The sequence below is a fragment of the Hypanus sabinus genome, chromosome 11, assembly GCF_030144855.1.
Source record: "Hypanus sabinus isolate sHypSab1 chromosome 11, sHypSab1.hap1, whole genome shotgun sequence".
NCBI lineage: Eukaryota > Metazoa > Chordata > Chondrichthyes > Myliobatiformes > Dasyatidae > Hypanus > Hypanus sabinus.
Genome location: NC_082716.1, coordinates 19,878,195 through 19,893,473, shown reverse-complemented (window position 1 = coordinate 19,893,473; position 15,279 = coordinate 19,878,195). Strand labels below are relative to the sequence as shown.

Below are 15,279 nucleotides of genomic sequence, written 5' to 3'. Positions count from 1 at the left end.
AGGATATTGGTTATGCCACCACCACCACCCCCCCCCCCCCCCAAGAACCGTGAATGCCCTCTGACGACTTCTATTTCCCCTAACACCTCCTAAGACTATCACTGCCCTATTAATTTAATTGGGAATTCTCAGCCTGGGAAATAGTGAAGTGGTTTTCTTTAAGTTTGGCTTTAATGATTTTATTCATTTGTAAATATTTTAAAATGTTTATTTTATAAAGATTGGATATTTTCTATTTAACTCTTCTCAGAGATATTTAAAAATGGGTTTTGACAACAGATGAAGTCCTGATTCTGAGCCAGGCATCAAGAGCCTTACCAGAGGCCTTGTTGCTGTTTAATTCTAACTCTGGACACCTCCCAAGTGCTGAGAATCATCACTAATTCTGAGCAGTGGGCCAGATCCTTCCTGTTTGGGAACGTTGTTACATGTATTATTTTTTTCGTTGTAGAGGGGCAGCTTGGACTTCAGCAGTGTAAGACAATATGAAGTACCCATTGCACTGTTCACCATTCTTTACATACCCTTACATAATGACTCAATGCCTCCTGAATGATTTTCTTTATTGTGCATGGCTCACTTTAAAAGATTATACTTACTGGGGGCCTTGAAAGGAGTGACTTGAAATACTAGTATCCTGGGTATGAAATATCACAAATCATAAAAGGTGAATAGTAGTGCCAGTACAATCCAGGCAGGCCACATTGTGCTGGCCTAAGAGATGGCAATGTCTGCTGCCTCAATGCCAGTGGTTTGCTGCCAGCTCCAGACTTACAAATACACTGAAATTTGTTTTCATATTATCAAAATTTCCTGCATAAACAAACTTCCCATTACGCTTGAGGTGCCACTAATTTGATACAGCTTCTAGTTCATAGTCTGGGTAGTGGTAATGTCTGGAACCTTACCTTTGACTGAAAATGAACTGCGTATGCTGTTTTCTGGAAATTAATATGTATTACTGAATGTCAGGATGTGTCTTTTTGAAGGTAATTGGTTCTTTGCCCTTTGAAGTTACTCAATATTTGCATAAGAGTTGAATCTGATTTTATTATGCTCAGAACTCTGAGCTATTATTCTCCTCGAGAGGCCGATACTGTGAAGTGAATGAACTTTTCAGATAAACAAAGCTGAACAGTTGCCATAGCAAATTTTGAACTCTGCCTGATGATAAAAGTTTTCACTAGTTGAATGCAAAACAGAGTAAGGTTACCTAGCTGGTTTGTTTTTTACTTTGATAATCAAATGTTACTGCATCATTTCACAGCTGTTTGTATTTGTACACTTTTTCATGTTGCATGAAGAATTTTAGTAAAATTATGGCCTTGTAAATCATGTTAATTATTGGCTTGTCTTTATGTTATTGTGATAGCATTTGTTTATAATTCTATTAAATTTAGTTTTTAATTCAATATGCATCATGTTGTGCAAGCCTTTGCTAATGATAATGTTTTGGTAACTTCTTTAAAGTTATTTTGGCTTGGTAACCATAGCACTAAATTATTGAATTCTAATTGACTTTCAATCTCTCAGTTTTCACACTTGTCTTACAGACAAGTTGGGGCAGTCCTAACTAAGTCTGTAAAGCATTTTATGTGAAGAGGAGAAAAAGTTGACAGGACTAGGCATGTCTGGTAATTGAAAACCTTTTGTTTAAGAAGCTGGATTGAGCTTTGGAAACATTCATGCTGGAGGGGTAAATATGACAGGTGCGGGAACATGAAAAGACAGGAGATGGAACCTAATTGAGCCTTGAAGTCAGCTATATTGTTTAACTGTGAGGAGCCATATCCCATGATATTTTTAGTGAATGGAAATTTTTTGATATTTAGCTTGAAGAGTTCAATTAAAACAACATCTTATGTGGAAGGATTTTCCAGTATTGCTATTTTTTGGAAAAGTGCTGCTTGCTTTCACTGCTTAATAGTGTAGCTCTAATTCCTTCTGTAACTAAAAGATTAAATTCTTCTAAATTCTGACCTGTAATGAAATATGGAGCAATTCTCTGCTAGCCTTGTTTTTTGGTTTCTCTCATTTTTTGCAAACCTTAGAATAAATGCTTTTTTCCTACTCTCTCTCTTTTGGTTCCCGATCTACTCCACAATATACGTCCCAAGGATATCTTCTGTTACTCAGTTTTTGATTTGTATTATTTATCTCTGTGTGCAAACTTAGTTAATGACATTTGCAAGATCAGGAGAAGTTCACTTTGTACCATGCTAACAATTTCTTTAGAAGTTTAAAAGAGATTAGTTAGAAGTCTTTGCTGGTTCAACAAATTAAAATTTGTTGAAATTCTCATTAACGTCAAATGATATCAAACTGATAGATCTGTAATTATCATGTTTCTCTCTCTTTCTTTCTAAAGTAGTGGAGTATTACACAGTTTTCCAGTCCAATGGTATTATTCAGGAATCTAGTTGCATGTTGACAGTGACGGTTAATTACCTCAGCTATTTCTGTCAGTTTCTCTATGGAGATCTGTTTATCCTAAGTTCTGTTATTATCTCTATTAATTCAAGTATGAATACATTGATTATATTTCTGTTCTTCACTCGTTTTGGTGTTCTTTTATACCACTGGTACTTTGCATTTATTTTCACATGAGAAGAACTAAACGAAGTGTTCATTTAACAAGTCTACAATTACCATCTTATCCATTGGAGTCTTAAGCTCATCCACCTTGAATATGTGTACATATTTTTAAAGCATTTTGTTGTTAGTGTTGAAATAGCATCCACGCTAGGACTATCAGGCTCCAAAACAGTTACTTTCCCCTAAGGCGTGTCAACATCTCCAGCCACTTACCCACCTCTCCACACCCTCAACCCACTATTTTATCATTTCCTGTCAGTCACCTCATGTACAGACAGTCTTGTGCCCAACATCACTTTAAGTCTACGATTCTACATTACCTTGTGTATTTACATTTGTTGTGTTTTTTATTATTGTGTTCTTTATCTTATTGTGTTTTTATGTTGTGATGCATCAGATCCGGAGTAACAACTATTTCAAACATGAGGAAATCTGCAGATGCTGGAAATTCAAGCAACACACATAGAATGCTGGTGGAATGCAGCAGGCTAGGTAGCATCTATAGGAAGAAGCACAGTCGACGTTTTGGGCCGAGATCCTTCGTCAGTCCTGACGAAGGATCTCGGCCCGAAATGTCGACTGTGCTTCTTCCTATCGATGCTGCCTGGCCTGCTGCGTTCCACCAGCATTTTGTGTGTCTAACAACTATCTCATTCTCCTTTATACTTGTGCTCTAGAATTGACCATTAAAGAATCTTGAATCTTAAATTATCCATGTCAAATTTTCTCATACTCAGTTTTTGCATTTAGGTCTACATTTGCTTTGTTTTAATTGTTTTTTATTTATAGATCTTGCAGTGGATTGAACTTCAAGACATGTGAGAAAACAAGAACAATTAGCAAGTAGATGAATGTATTTATTTTTATTTCTTGACACACTGTGTGAAGAAGACCCTTCTGGCCCTTTGAGCCACACTGCCTGGCAATCCCCCAATTTAACACTAGCCTAATCACGGGATAATTTACAATGACCTATTAACCTACCAACTGATACATCAATGGACCATGGGAGGAAATCAGACCACTCGGAGGAAACCAACACAGACACAGGGAGAACTTACAAGCTCCTTACAGGCAGCAGCGGGAACTTCATAGTTATTTCATTATTTTTAGAAGAGCAAACTTTCTTTGTGGATTTGAATTATAAGGGTAAAGTAATAGTAGGGGAGGGATGGAATCTAAATGCTTTTTGACCTGGACATCAATTCTACCAGACTTTTGGTAAAGCTGTTTGCTAGATTGTATGTGGAAACAGAATGAGGGTATTTAGGACAAAGGCAGTTTTTTTGGTATAAGTATATTATTGTTTAAATTATTTAATTTTTTAAAAAACTCCGGCCTAGGTTACTAGTGAAGAAGAAAGACTATTCAGTACATCATTTCCATTCCTTATTATGAGAAAGCTGTGTGCAGTCATGAGTCTTTTTGTTGCTTTTAAAGTAATCAAAAGTTTTATGCAAAACCAATTTCTACCCTTCATGCCCTTTATCCTAAAATAGAACAATGGGATGTATAATCCACGCATTCAGTAGTTCCAATACTCAATACCATTTTGGGTGCCTTTCATACTGCTTTCCCCAACCTAATTGGTTAGATAATTTTCAAGTATTAACTATTTTATTTGTCTCTCCATAGATGTGTAGGCCCAGGGGTCTCTTTCTATGTTGTGCATCTCTGACTCTGACTTAGCTTGATGCCATTCGGTTTATTTTCAACTGGATTTTTTATCCAGGTTTATTTTTAATGGAACAAATTCACATAATATGAATTAGATTTGTATCTCCTGTCCTTGCTTTAGAACAGGGGTTCCCAACCATTTTTATGCGATTTTAATGCGATTAAGGAGGGGGTTCATGGACCCCAAGTTAGGAACCTTTGTTCTAGAATAAAGGGGATATTATAAGCAAGTTCCCTACCCAGTAGGAAATATCCAACAGCATTATCTGAATTTAAGGCTCAATTAATCATCAGTGTTGAAACACAAAGTTATAGAACCTTTGGGCACAGAAGAAAATCATTTGAGCTATCAATTCTGGACTTTTTTTGCAGTGGAACCTAGTAAGTCCTATTCTTTCCTCTTTCCATCTTCTACTCCTATCCTTGCAAATTACATCTTTCAAGAAGACCCTGATTGTCTCTAGTTAATAAAAAGATTTTCCCTCGCATCTCCTGTTAGTTTATTGCCCTTCATTTTACTTCTATTTTCTCGTCTTTAATCCATCTACTTTTGAGAAGTGTTTACTAAATTTAAATCTAAAAGTACCTTACACACCTCTATAAAATATGCTCTGAACTATCTTTGCTACATGGAGGATGTTCCAGCTTTTTCTGCCAAGCCCTGCAGCTGAAATCACTCATTCCTAAAATCAATCCAATAAATAACATTTTTCATACCTGGAACTATTCTTGCCTTCTAATCTATTACTTGCACCAGTTAACACATGAAAGACCTGAATCTGGTTTGTCTTTCTTTTGTTCTCCTATTCAACTTTTTCTTCACTGAATATTGCATTGGTTCCTTGTATGGACCTTTATTTTTCAGCTATGACCTTCTGAAGGGTCGACACTGTGCTGTATTGTATGTTGTAAATCAGAAGATTTGCTTTAAACCTGTGCCTTCTCTGCTAAAGGGATATGTTTCTTATTATCTATCCCCCATGATTTTGTATACTTCAGTCAAGTTCCTCCTCCTTTTCTCTCTCCAAGGAAAACAAATCCAACTCAGTCCTGATAAAGGGTCTCGGCCCAAAATGTCAACAGTGCTTCTCCCTATAGATGCTGCCTGGCCTGCTGCATGCCACCAGCATTTTGTGTGTGTTGATCCAACCTATGCTCTCTCTTTGTTGTAGCTGTATCCCAGGCAACATATTTATGAACACAAAGTACACTGCAGATGCTGTGTTCAAATCAACACGTACAACACGCTGGAGGAACTCAGCAGGTCGGGCAGCTAAGGAAATGAGCTGTCGACATTTCCATGGATGCTGCCCGACCTGTTGAGTTCCTCCGGCATGTTGTATGTGTTAACATATTTATGAATTTCTTCTGCATTTAAAGATAAAGTAATATATGAGTTTTGCTAGGTCAAAGCTGTAAACTTGGATCATATAACCAAGCACAAAATCTTAGAATCGCTTGGGCTTATTCTCCTTTTATTCACATATGCACTAAAAATCATGAAAGTTTTTTCTTTTCTTGCAGTGTGGAATATTCTAGCAATGCTGTGCATTTATTGTATTTATCAACAGCTTGAAGTTATTCATTCAGTTTATGACCTGCAAAACAATTGGTGGTTGCTGGAGGCCTTGTCTGTGAGATTAGGGGAAATGTTGGACATGTTTAAGAGGTTTCTTAGTTGTAAAACTGAAGTAATTTTCCAAGATGTGCAGGACAACAGATCACCACAGAAGAAAGATACCATTAATCAAAAAGTATAGGTCGTGTTTTTCAATCTTGAGTGCTATGTTTCATTGCCATTTCAAATATCAACTGTCTGGTACACTTAGTTGTTTAATTTGTACCTTTTGGCTTGAAGGTGTTGTCAAGAAGGACAAAATACTAATATCAACTTATGTCATGAAATAAAACTCCTGTTCATGTCTCTAAAAATACCCTGCCAACTTGGCAAATGAGCAGATTGCTGGGGGAAAAATGGTTGTGATTAATGAATGTTCCATCCACATATGGATTTAACAAGTAGTTTGAAAGTTAACAATTTCAGTTCTCCTTCTCTGAAAACAGAACACTTACTTCAGCTTATTTTGGTCTTAGATGAATGGTTTCTATTGCAGTAAGTTTAATTCTTTGACATCAGATCTAGTGGGGGATAAAAGCACAATGTAAAATGCACATTGCAATTTTAATTGTTACAAAACAAAGAATTTGAAGTCATTAACTTATTGTCAGTTTTCTGATTAGGTCTCGATTAAATAGATACTGAAGTTGTCGGGGTAACCTTGACTTCAAGCACAGGGCACAGAAATGGAAATTTAATTCATAATAATTGATTCCTTACTTTTGGATTTTTGTTTACTTTTGTAGAAATTCAAATCTTCAGATCCTAAGTTAGTGTTCAGTGTCTGGATAAACCCATTCAGCTTGTGCTGACGTATTTTGAATTGTAGTATTTCAGTACTGTGTAAGTTATTTGAATATTTTGAACCGATTTCTTTTAAGTTAAAGAACGCATTAAGTTTTCCAAGTGGCTCTTTAGAATTGGCGCCTTTAATCTGTGAAAATGTGTATTGATAACTTTGTTCATTGTTGGACTGTTCAAAGTAAGTTTATTATCAAAGTACAAATATATTACCACATACTACATTGAGATTTGTTTTCTTGCAGGCATTTGCAGGAAAATAAAGAAATGTAATAGAATTTATGAAAAACAAAGACTGACAAACAAGCAATGTGCAAACTAAACCAAATCATGCAAATAATTAAAAGTTTTTTTTGCTGTTTGGGCCAGTGTATCACCTGCTCATTCTGTACAGCTATGTGAGCAGAAAGTCATGATTTATTCCAGCATTTTAACCTGTCAGGAAATGGACTATGTCGGTTTCTATGTCTTGCTTATGCAAATGGATCTAACATGTTAGATCTAACATCTAACAGCTATTTGTAATTAGAAGTGATCAAGTTTTTTTGGAGTAATCTTTCCAGTAAGCTTTGATTTTATGTTTTATTATCTGCAGGTCCTTTGGCAAGAAATGATTGTGTTCTTGCACCAGTAGATGAATCCCACCCAGTGAAGACATTGCTGGAGAGCTTTACTGTCTCATCAGGCTGTGCAAGTGGAGGAACTGCAGGCCTCCCTCACGAGGTGCACATTATCAACTTAAAAAGTACTGGAAAAGACCCCGACCACCAAGGCAAAGGAAAAAATGCAGAAACAGATGCCAACCATAAAGATAAGGCAAGCCAAAGTATCGACAATCTTACTGAGGGAGAAATGAAAAGTGTCTAGTCTAGCACTTTTTTTCATTTAAGTTTCTACCCCAGCATCTGTTTATTCGATAGATGTATGAAAAAGGATGTGGTTGCTACTAGTCTTATTGTATGCTTATGTTAAATGCCAGATAAGTTTCCTCTGTTTATCTCCTGCTGAATCTCCCAAGCCTTTTGATGCCTCTAGTTTTTAACTATTTGACTCATCCTTTGCACCATCCAAATTTAACAGTCCATATGTTAAATCACTTCTAATTCCATTCATCGTTATCTGAGCTCTAATTTAACTCCCATATTTGGCAATTTCAATATTCGAAAGTTCTCACCCTTGTGTTTGACCTCCCATATTCTTATTCTTTATCTGTGTAACTTCCTAACAGCAGTGTATACCTTCAAGTCTCTTGCATTCTTGCTACTTATGGTCGTTTTAATTTCATCATCATTGCCAGTAGTACCTTCTGCCAGCTGTGGATTTTCCTTATCTTTTTCTGGCTCTATTTCTTTTCCTCTAAAAAACACTTTAAATTCTACTCTTTCAAATTCGTCTTGGGCATTCATCTTGTCATCTCTGGGACTGGGTGTTTATTTTTAACCATCACTGTGTAATGGGACATCATGTAGTGCTTATGCTTTAAGGAGCTATATAAATGCAGGTAGTGTTACGGATATGGTAGTAAAGGACCATTTGAAGTGGTAGGACATTTAATGCCATCTGGCATCTCTGTAACGACTGGATGCTTGAACATTTACAACCAAGTATTGCTGAAGGTATAATGCAGTAGCATCCCAGCTGAGGAATCTGAGTGAACTGGGCAGGCAAAAGTGGTCCATATCTTACAGCAGAATGCTGACAGGGCCCCTGGTTTGAACCACTAAGTTCAGGATTTCCATGTGAGCACGTTGGGAAACTTGCCCCTAAGACCTGTGGTAACTGAGGAGACACAAGAAACTTCAGATGTTGTAATCTGGAACAAATCCTGATGTAGGGTCTCAAAATGAAACATCGACTATCCCTCTGCTTCTACAGTTGCAGCCAAAACTTACCTCTGAGATCTCTGCATATCTTTCACTGTAAAATTTAAGGTAATTTTGAAGTATCTGTGAGGTAACCCACACGAAAATTATAGCACAGGAAATGGTCATTTGACTTAATTTACCAATTCTGCTATTTATGCATGAAGTATCTTGTACAATATGATGGACTATTTATCTCAGTGCAATTCCTCATGACCCTGCACCTTATTGACTTCCTGCACTGCCCTCTCTCTGTAACTAATACTGTATTCTGCATTTTGTTATTGCTTTTCCCTTGTATAACTTCTATGTACTAATGTGATAAAATAATCTCTATTGATGGCATGCAAGATAGTTTTTCACTGTGCACTATACAGTGCATATATTTACCGCTCTGCTAGTAAATGATTTTCTATGAATCCATATTGGATGTTTAGTGACTGATGGCTCTATTGTTAAAGCATACTTGGTGTGTCAATTTTAAATTGTCTTCAACATAATTGAAATTGTTTTTACCTCTTCTAAATTTAGCAGGATTATAAACTTAGACCTTCTCTCCTAACGATGTTTATAAACTACACAATTGTGTTCAAAGATTTGGCAGTGCCATGTTGTAATACGGTTTTCTTCTTCTTTGTAGCAGATTTTGATGCTAGGCGTCACTTGTCTGCTGCCTTTGTTCCACCACTATAATAACAATTTGTAATGGCTAATGTTCCTCTCCTAAGCTTCACAGTTTCCTGTTCATTCTAGTTGCTGGCAGCTGAATACAGTGAAGTATACACAGAGATCAGGTTGTGCTTGATGACTTGCATGATAAATAGTATTCTAACTTTTTTATGATTTGCAATTTTCAATATTTACCCTACAGTTTCAAACTTCAGATTTATGTACATTTTCTCCTTTTGTTCAATTGTATCATGCCACTTACATCATTTATTTTGAATGTCTTTTTGTAGTTCCAAAAACCCATTATCCTGGTTTTATTTTTATTCAGTGTGTGAAATAACTAGATATTTACTGTAAAAAATACTTTAAATCCCATGAGTAATGATTTTTAAAAATACCTTCTTACAAGATAACTGGTTTTTGCAGGCAGACCCAGCATTTAATTGTTTATCCCTTATCGGTGGTGGTATGCTGCCACCCTGAATCTCTGCAGTCTTTGAATGTGTGTGTACTCACAATACTGTTAGGAACATAACTGACAGCTTTCTAACAACACCTCTGCCACAATTATTCGCAATACATGTGCCTCACAAGGCTGCATCCTCAGCCTCCAACTCTACTCCCTATACAGTACTGCCTGGCCAGATTCTGCCCCAACTCAAGTTCAAGTTTGTCATCTGGCTGTACATACTCTGTATACACCAAGCTAAATAGCAATCCTCTGGACCATGGTGCACTCACAAAACATATATCACACACAGCACATAAACCAAAATATTGCCGCAAGTAAGTTAGTAAAATATAATTAAAAATGCCTGTAGTGTGCAGCACAGGTAATCAGTAAACAGCTCACTGTCCTAGTGATGAGACCTCGGTGGAGAACTACATCTACAAGTTTATAGTGGGCAGCATCTCAAATAAAGATGAGTCAGAGTATAAGAAGGAGATAGAGAGCCTAGTGACTTGGTGTCATGCCAACAACCTTGCCTTCAATCTCTGCAAAACAAAAGAGCTGGTCATTTGAAGTACTTTTTTTTAAGCTGGTTTTTAATGCTGAGATTGTTGCACACCTCAATGCATTCTAAAAAATTGTCCCAATTAGAAGCTTTTAATAGCAACTTAATATGCTAACATTTGTGGCATCATAAGCTATAGGAGAAGAGCAGCAGCCATTTATATCTTCATCAGGAGACTGCGCCAGTACGTTCAGCTTAATTCAGGAGCATAGCAGTCTTTGTTCCATCATAATTCTATCTTGATATTCACACTGAATATCTTTAGTATCTGTAGGAGTCTTCTCTGGATGATTGGGAAGGAACAGAATTCTGGTTGATTGAATTAACCTGCATATGGAGCAAAACAGTGATCAGCACTTGTAAAGGAAGAAACCTGCTTGAATTCAAAACTTTGCTAATATAAGGACGTGCAGCATGCTCCAGAGCAGGAGTTCCCAACCTAGGGTCCGCAGACCCCTTGGTTAATGCTAGGTGTTCATGGTATCCATAAAATTTGGGAACCCTGGCTTGAGAGTTATCATGTCATTAATGCAGGATAAATTAGCAATAATGGTAGATTGAAAGATTGAAATGCTTTTAGGAATGCCTTCAGATCCCTATAGAGCATAATTCTCCATTTCACATATATATGGTAAAGTATAAAACCTGTGTTTATTCTACACATGTATAAGAAAAATAGCTGAAGCTACTTTAGGATTAATGTATTTAAATGAAGTTACTTTACATACCCAAGTCTAATACAATGCCTGAGTTTTTGTACCTAGTCATTAAATGACTAGACCATTAATACTGATTTTCAGTTGCTGATTTTCTCCTTTCTCCAATGCTGGCATCCGTTTATTATAAAAGTTACATTTATACTGCAATTCTATCAAAGCCTAATGAAGGATGTCAGATTTTTTAAAGACCAAGTTAGGGATGCCAATTTTGTTATGTTACTTTGCAATATTTGCCATATTTGTTGTACATCTGCATAAACTAAGGCATTTGAATTCAGTTTTGTTATGATTGAAGTGAATTAGTTAAAACCAAATTGGAATTTATTTTGTTATGCAGAGGATGTTTAATTCTACTGAATGCAAACTTTGGAATCAAATACTGAAAGCGAGTTGAATTTGATCATCACACAGCCTAATTTGTACTCCAAATCTTGTAATGTTACAGCACTAAAGTCAATTCTTGCATCCCTTTCTAAATGTGATACATATTGTGGAATTTTTCTCATCTAAGATGGTTATTGAAAATGACTGATACAAAGAAGTGAATGGATATTATTAAGCATTTTAGAAACCCATGCCAAAGACAAGATTTTATTATCAAAAAGAGCAAAGGGATATTATTTGGTGTTTTCTTTAGTGTAATTGGAGCAATCTTTTCATTTATTATAGCAGCAGAATAAGAAATGTGTTGGGGAAGGGAGAATAGAGCAATGACAAATGACAGCAGAGAGTCAATAATAGCAAATATATCAATATGACCAGTACATAAAACAAAAGAAATATAATTACCAGTACAAACTACAATAGCATTAATATGCCTTTAAATTGCTCAGAGGTATGACTATACCGAAGTATTACTCAGCTCATCTTTATGGCCAGTCACAAGGTTGAAACAGTTCCTTTTTGTTGGCTTGATCCCAAAAAAGAAACTTGCTCTTGGACTCTGGCCAATGTTCTCTATTCTGATTCTCACCACCCCTCCTAGTTTGAGTGCAGCAGAGTATTGATGTTGAGTGAGTGAACATGTTATCTGTGTGGGTCTTTTGGGGAATCCATCGGATGATTGTGGGTGGAGGAGGGAATGGAGAAAGGAAACTTAGAAAAGAGAAAAATGCCTGACAAGTTTCAAATTAGTAACTGAAATACACTACAAAGTGGACTAAACAGCTTTTTTAAACTTTTGAAACAGAACTTGAGAGTAAAGTGATGATTTTAGCCCTGCCTTTCTCTCTGCCGTCTGGATTATTTGTGTTTGCACACACAACAACCACTCTATTTTGGTGTTTGAAAGTAGCTCATTGTCTATAGAGCTTTCAAAGATATTCAAAAATGATATCAGATACAAACGTAATGTTATTTTGCAAATATAAACTTTTGTTTGGCGCAAAAGTAGATAATTTACAAGTTTGAACTTTCTGGAACTCTTGTGTTGTTGAATTGGGAGAACAAGCCAAGAACATAACCGATTCAGTCTCACATGTACTTAGAACTGTTTCCCATGAGAGTGTGCATTTTCTGGGACTCCAGGGATTTGAGTGCTGAAAGGCTGCCTCTCTTAAACATCATGGTATTCTTTTGGCTTTTTTTCTTTCCAATGTGATTACAATAGAAATACTTGTTTGGATTACATTTTGTTAGGTGAACAATATGTCCAGGTCTCTCCTGATGTTTTGTGGGTTATTGAGTCTCAAGGTAATAGTACAAGTACAATCACTCAGACTTGGGTATGATGTTCTCCTAAGGCAGGAATTTCCTACCTGGGGTCCATAGACCCTTCCATTAATGGTAAAGCTCCATGGCATAAAAAACGTTGGGAACCCTGTTTTGCAAGTCTTGGCTATCCTTTGCCCTCAAGCTTTTTCCTAAGAATTGACTATATATTCTTTAAAATTGGGTGCAGGGAGAAGAGAGAGATATAATAAAATTAATACTATGCTTCTACAAGTCTTTTTGAGCTTTTGCACAGTGGTTATCCCTTTCATCTAATATGAGACATTACAATTATAAAAACACACAGTCCTGTCCTAGGGGTTTCAAATGTTTGCTTTTTCAGAATTCAAACAGCAAAAGGCATCTGACATAATTCCCAAGGACAAAGTTCAAATGCTAAAGGCAAGTGATTTTATTGTAAAATGTACAGTCTTTCAAGGGAAAAAGTGTGATGTAATATTGTAGGTACCTAGAGGAAGCTAGAGATCTAAAATTCTTGTGTACATCTTAAGATCTGTTAGCTCCAGTTTAAAACTTGTATTACAGGACTTCCTTTCTTTTACCTATTGTTGTCAAGTTTGGTTAGTGTAATGTAATTTAAGATACCTTTGTCTTCAGAGGATTTGTTTTGTGAAAGCTGCTTCCTTTTGAGGTTGTTTTATTGAAGTGTTTTCATCAAAACTTGCTGTCCGTACTTTATCGCCTTACAACTTCAGGCTCCTTAAAACATTATTTTTTGTCTTGTCTCTGGATCTTCTTCACAATTGAATTGAATTGACTTTATTTCTTTCATATCCTTCATGTCATGAGGAGTAAAAACCTTTGGTTATGTCTCTGTCTAAATGTGCAATGTGCAATTTATAGTAATTTGTAATAAATAGTATGCACAACAGGACAGTCAGTATAGTATAGAAATACAATTGTATCAGCATGAGTTAATGCATAATCAGCATGATGGCCTGGTGGAAGAAGCTGTCCCGGAACCTGTTGGTCCTGGCTTTTATGCTACGGTACCGTTTTCCAAATGGTAACAATTGGAACTGTTTGTGTTTGGGGTGTCTCAGGTCCCCAATGATCCTTCGGGCCTTTTTTATACACCTTTCTCTGTAAACGTCCTGAATAGTGTGAAGTTCACATCTACAGATGCACTGGGCTGTCTGCTCCACTCTCTGCAGGGTTCTGCGTTTGAGGAAAGTACAGTTCCCATACCAGTCAGTGATGCAGCCTGTCAAGATGCTCTCAATTGTGCCCTTGTAGAAAGTTCTTAGGATTTGGGGAACATTGCCAAACATTTTCAACTGTCTGAGGTGAAAGAGGTTCTGTTGTGCTTTTTTCATCACACAGCCAGTATGTACAAACTACGTGAGATCCTCGGTGATGTGTATGCCAAGGAATTTAAAGCTGTTCACCCTCTCAACCCCAGATCCATTGATGTCAATAGGGGTTAGCCTGTCTCCATTCCTCCTGTAGTCCACAACCAGCTCCTTTGTTTTTTGTGACGGTGAAGGAGAGAGAGTTTTCTTGACACCACTGCGTCAGGGTGATGACTTTTTCTCTGTAGGCTGCCTCACTATTATTTGAGATTAAGTCAATCAATGTAGTATAGTCAGCAAATTTAATTAGCAGATTGGAGCTGTGGGTGGCGACACATTCATGGGTAGACAGAGAGTAAAGGAGGGGGCTTAGGACACAGCCCTGAGGGGCACCTGTGTTGAGGATCAGAGGGGCAGAGCTGAGGGAGCCCACTCTTACCACCTGCTGGTGATCTGACAGGAAGTCCAGAATCCAGCTGCACAAGGCTGGTTGAAGGCTGAGGTCTCTGAGCTTCTTGTCAAGCCTGGAGGGAATTATGATGTTGAATGCTGAACTGTAGTCCAAGAACAGCATTCTCACATAAGCATCCTTCTTCTCCAGATGTGTAAGATGATATTATTCTTCCAAATTTACACATCCCTGTGCAGTGAGTTTATATCTTACTGAAATCGTCACTGATGTTAAAACTAACAAAAAACACTAATTTAGGACTAATGTCATAGATTGTCAGGCAAAATAGTGATTAATATAGACAAACAGTGGTAAGCCAAATACCAAAGGTATTTTAGAAAAATATTTTATATTTGCGAGCTATTCCTTCTAACACAAAATACAATTATACTAGGAAAGGATTATGAATTAAAATTGACATGTTTATCTGGTGTCTTTATTTTAGATATCTGTGCATGGGTGGGAGATGTGGAGAAATAGCCAGACTATTTGTCCTTTGGCACTTGGCGGTACTCAAAAGCCCATGTTTTTTGCCATTCTTAATCTCAGAGGTCAGTTAGGAACCTACATTGTTGAGTCTGGGGTACCATCAATGCAGGGAGAGGCTGGGAAGGCTGGTACTTTATTCCTTCAAATGTAGGAGATTTTTGTATATCAGTGTATAACATCATGAGGGCCATAGATAGGATGAATACACACAATCTTTTTCCCCAGGGAATAAGACTCAAAAAGTAGAAGGTTAAATTGTCAGGTGAAAGATTTAAAAGGGACTTGAAGGACAACCTCAAAGAGGGTAGTGTGTATGTGGGATGAGTTGCCAGAAGAAGTCGTTTAGGCAAGTACAATAA

The 15,279-nt window shown here is 36.9% G+C and overlaps 1 protein-coding gene across 3 annotated transcripts in view; it reads left to right on the top strand.

Annotated features, from left to right (window-relative positions):
• The window catches only part of tgfbr3 (transforming growth factor, beta receptor III), a 139,979-nt gene that overhangs the window by 31,530 nt on the left and 93,170 nt on the right, over positions 1–15,279 (top strand). For all 3 annotated transcript variants that reach the window (XM_059983880.1, XM_059983883.1, XM_059983879.1), the window contains exon 3: positions 7,287–7,507. In XM_059983880.1, the coding sequence (XP_059839863.1) occupies positions 7,287–7,507 (221 nt within the window). The remainder of the gene's footprint in view (positions 1–7,286; positions 7,508–15,279) is intronic.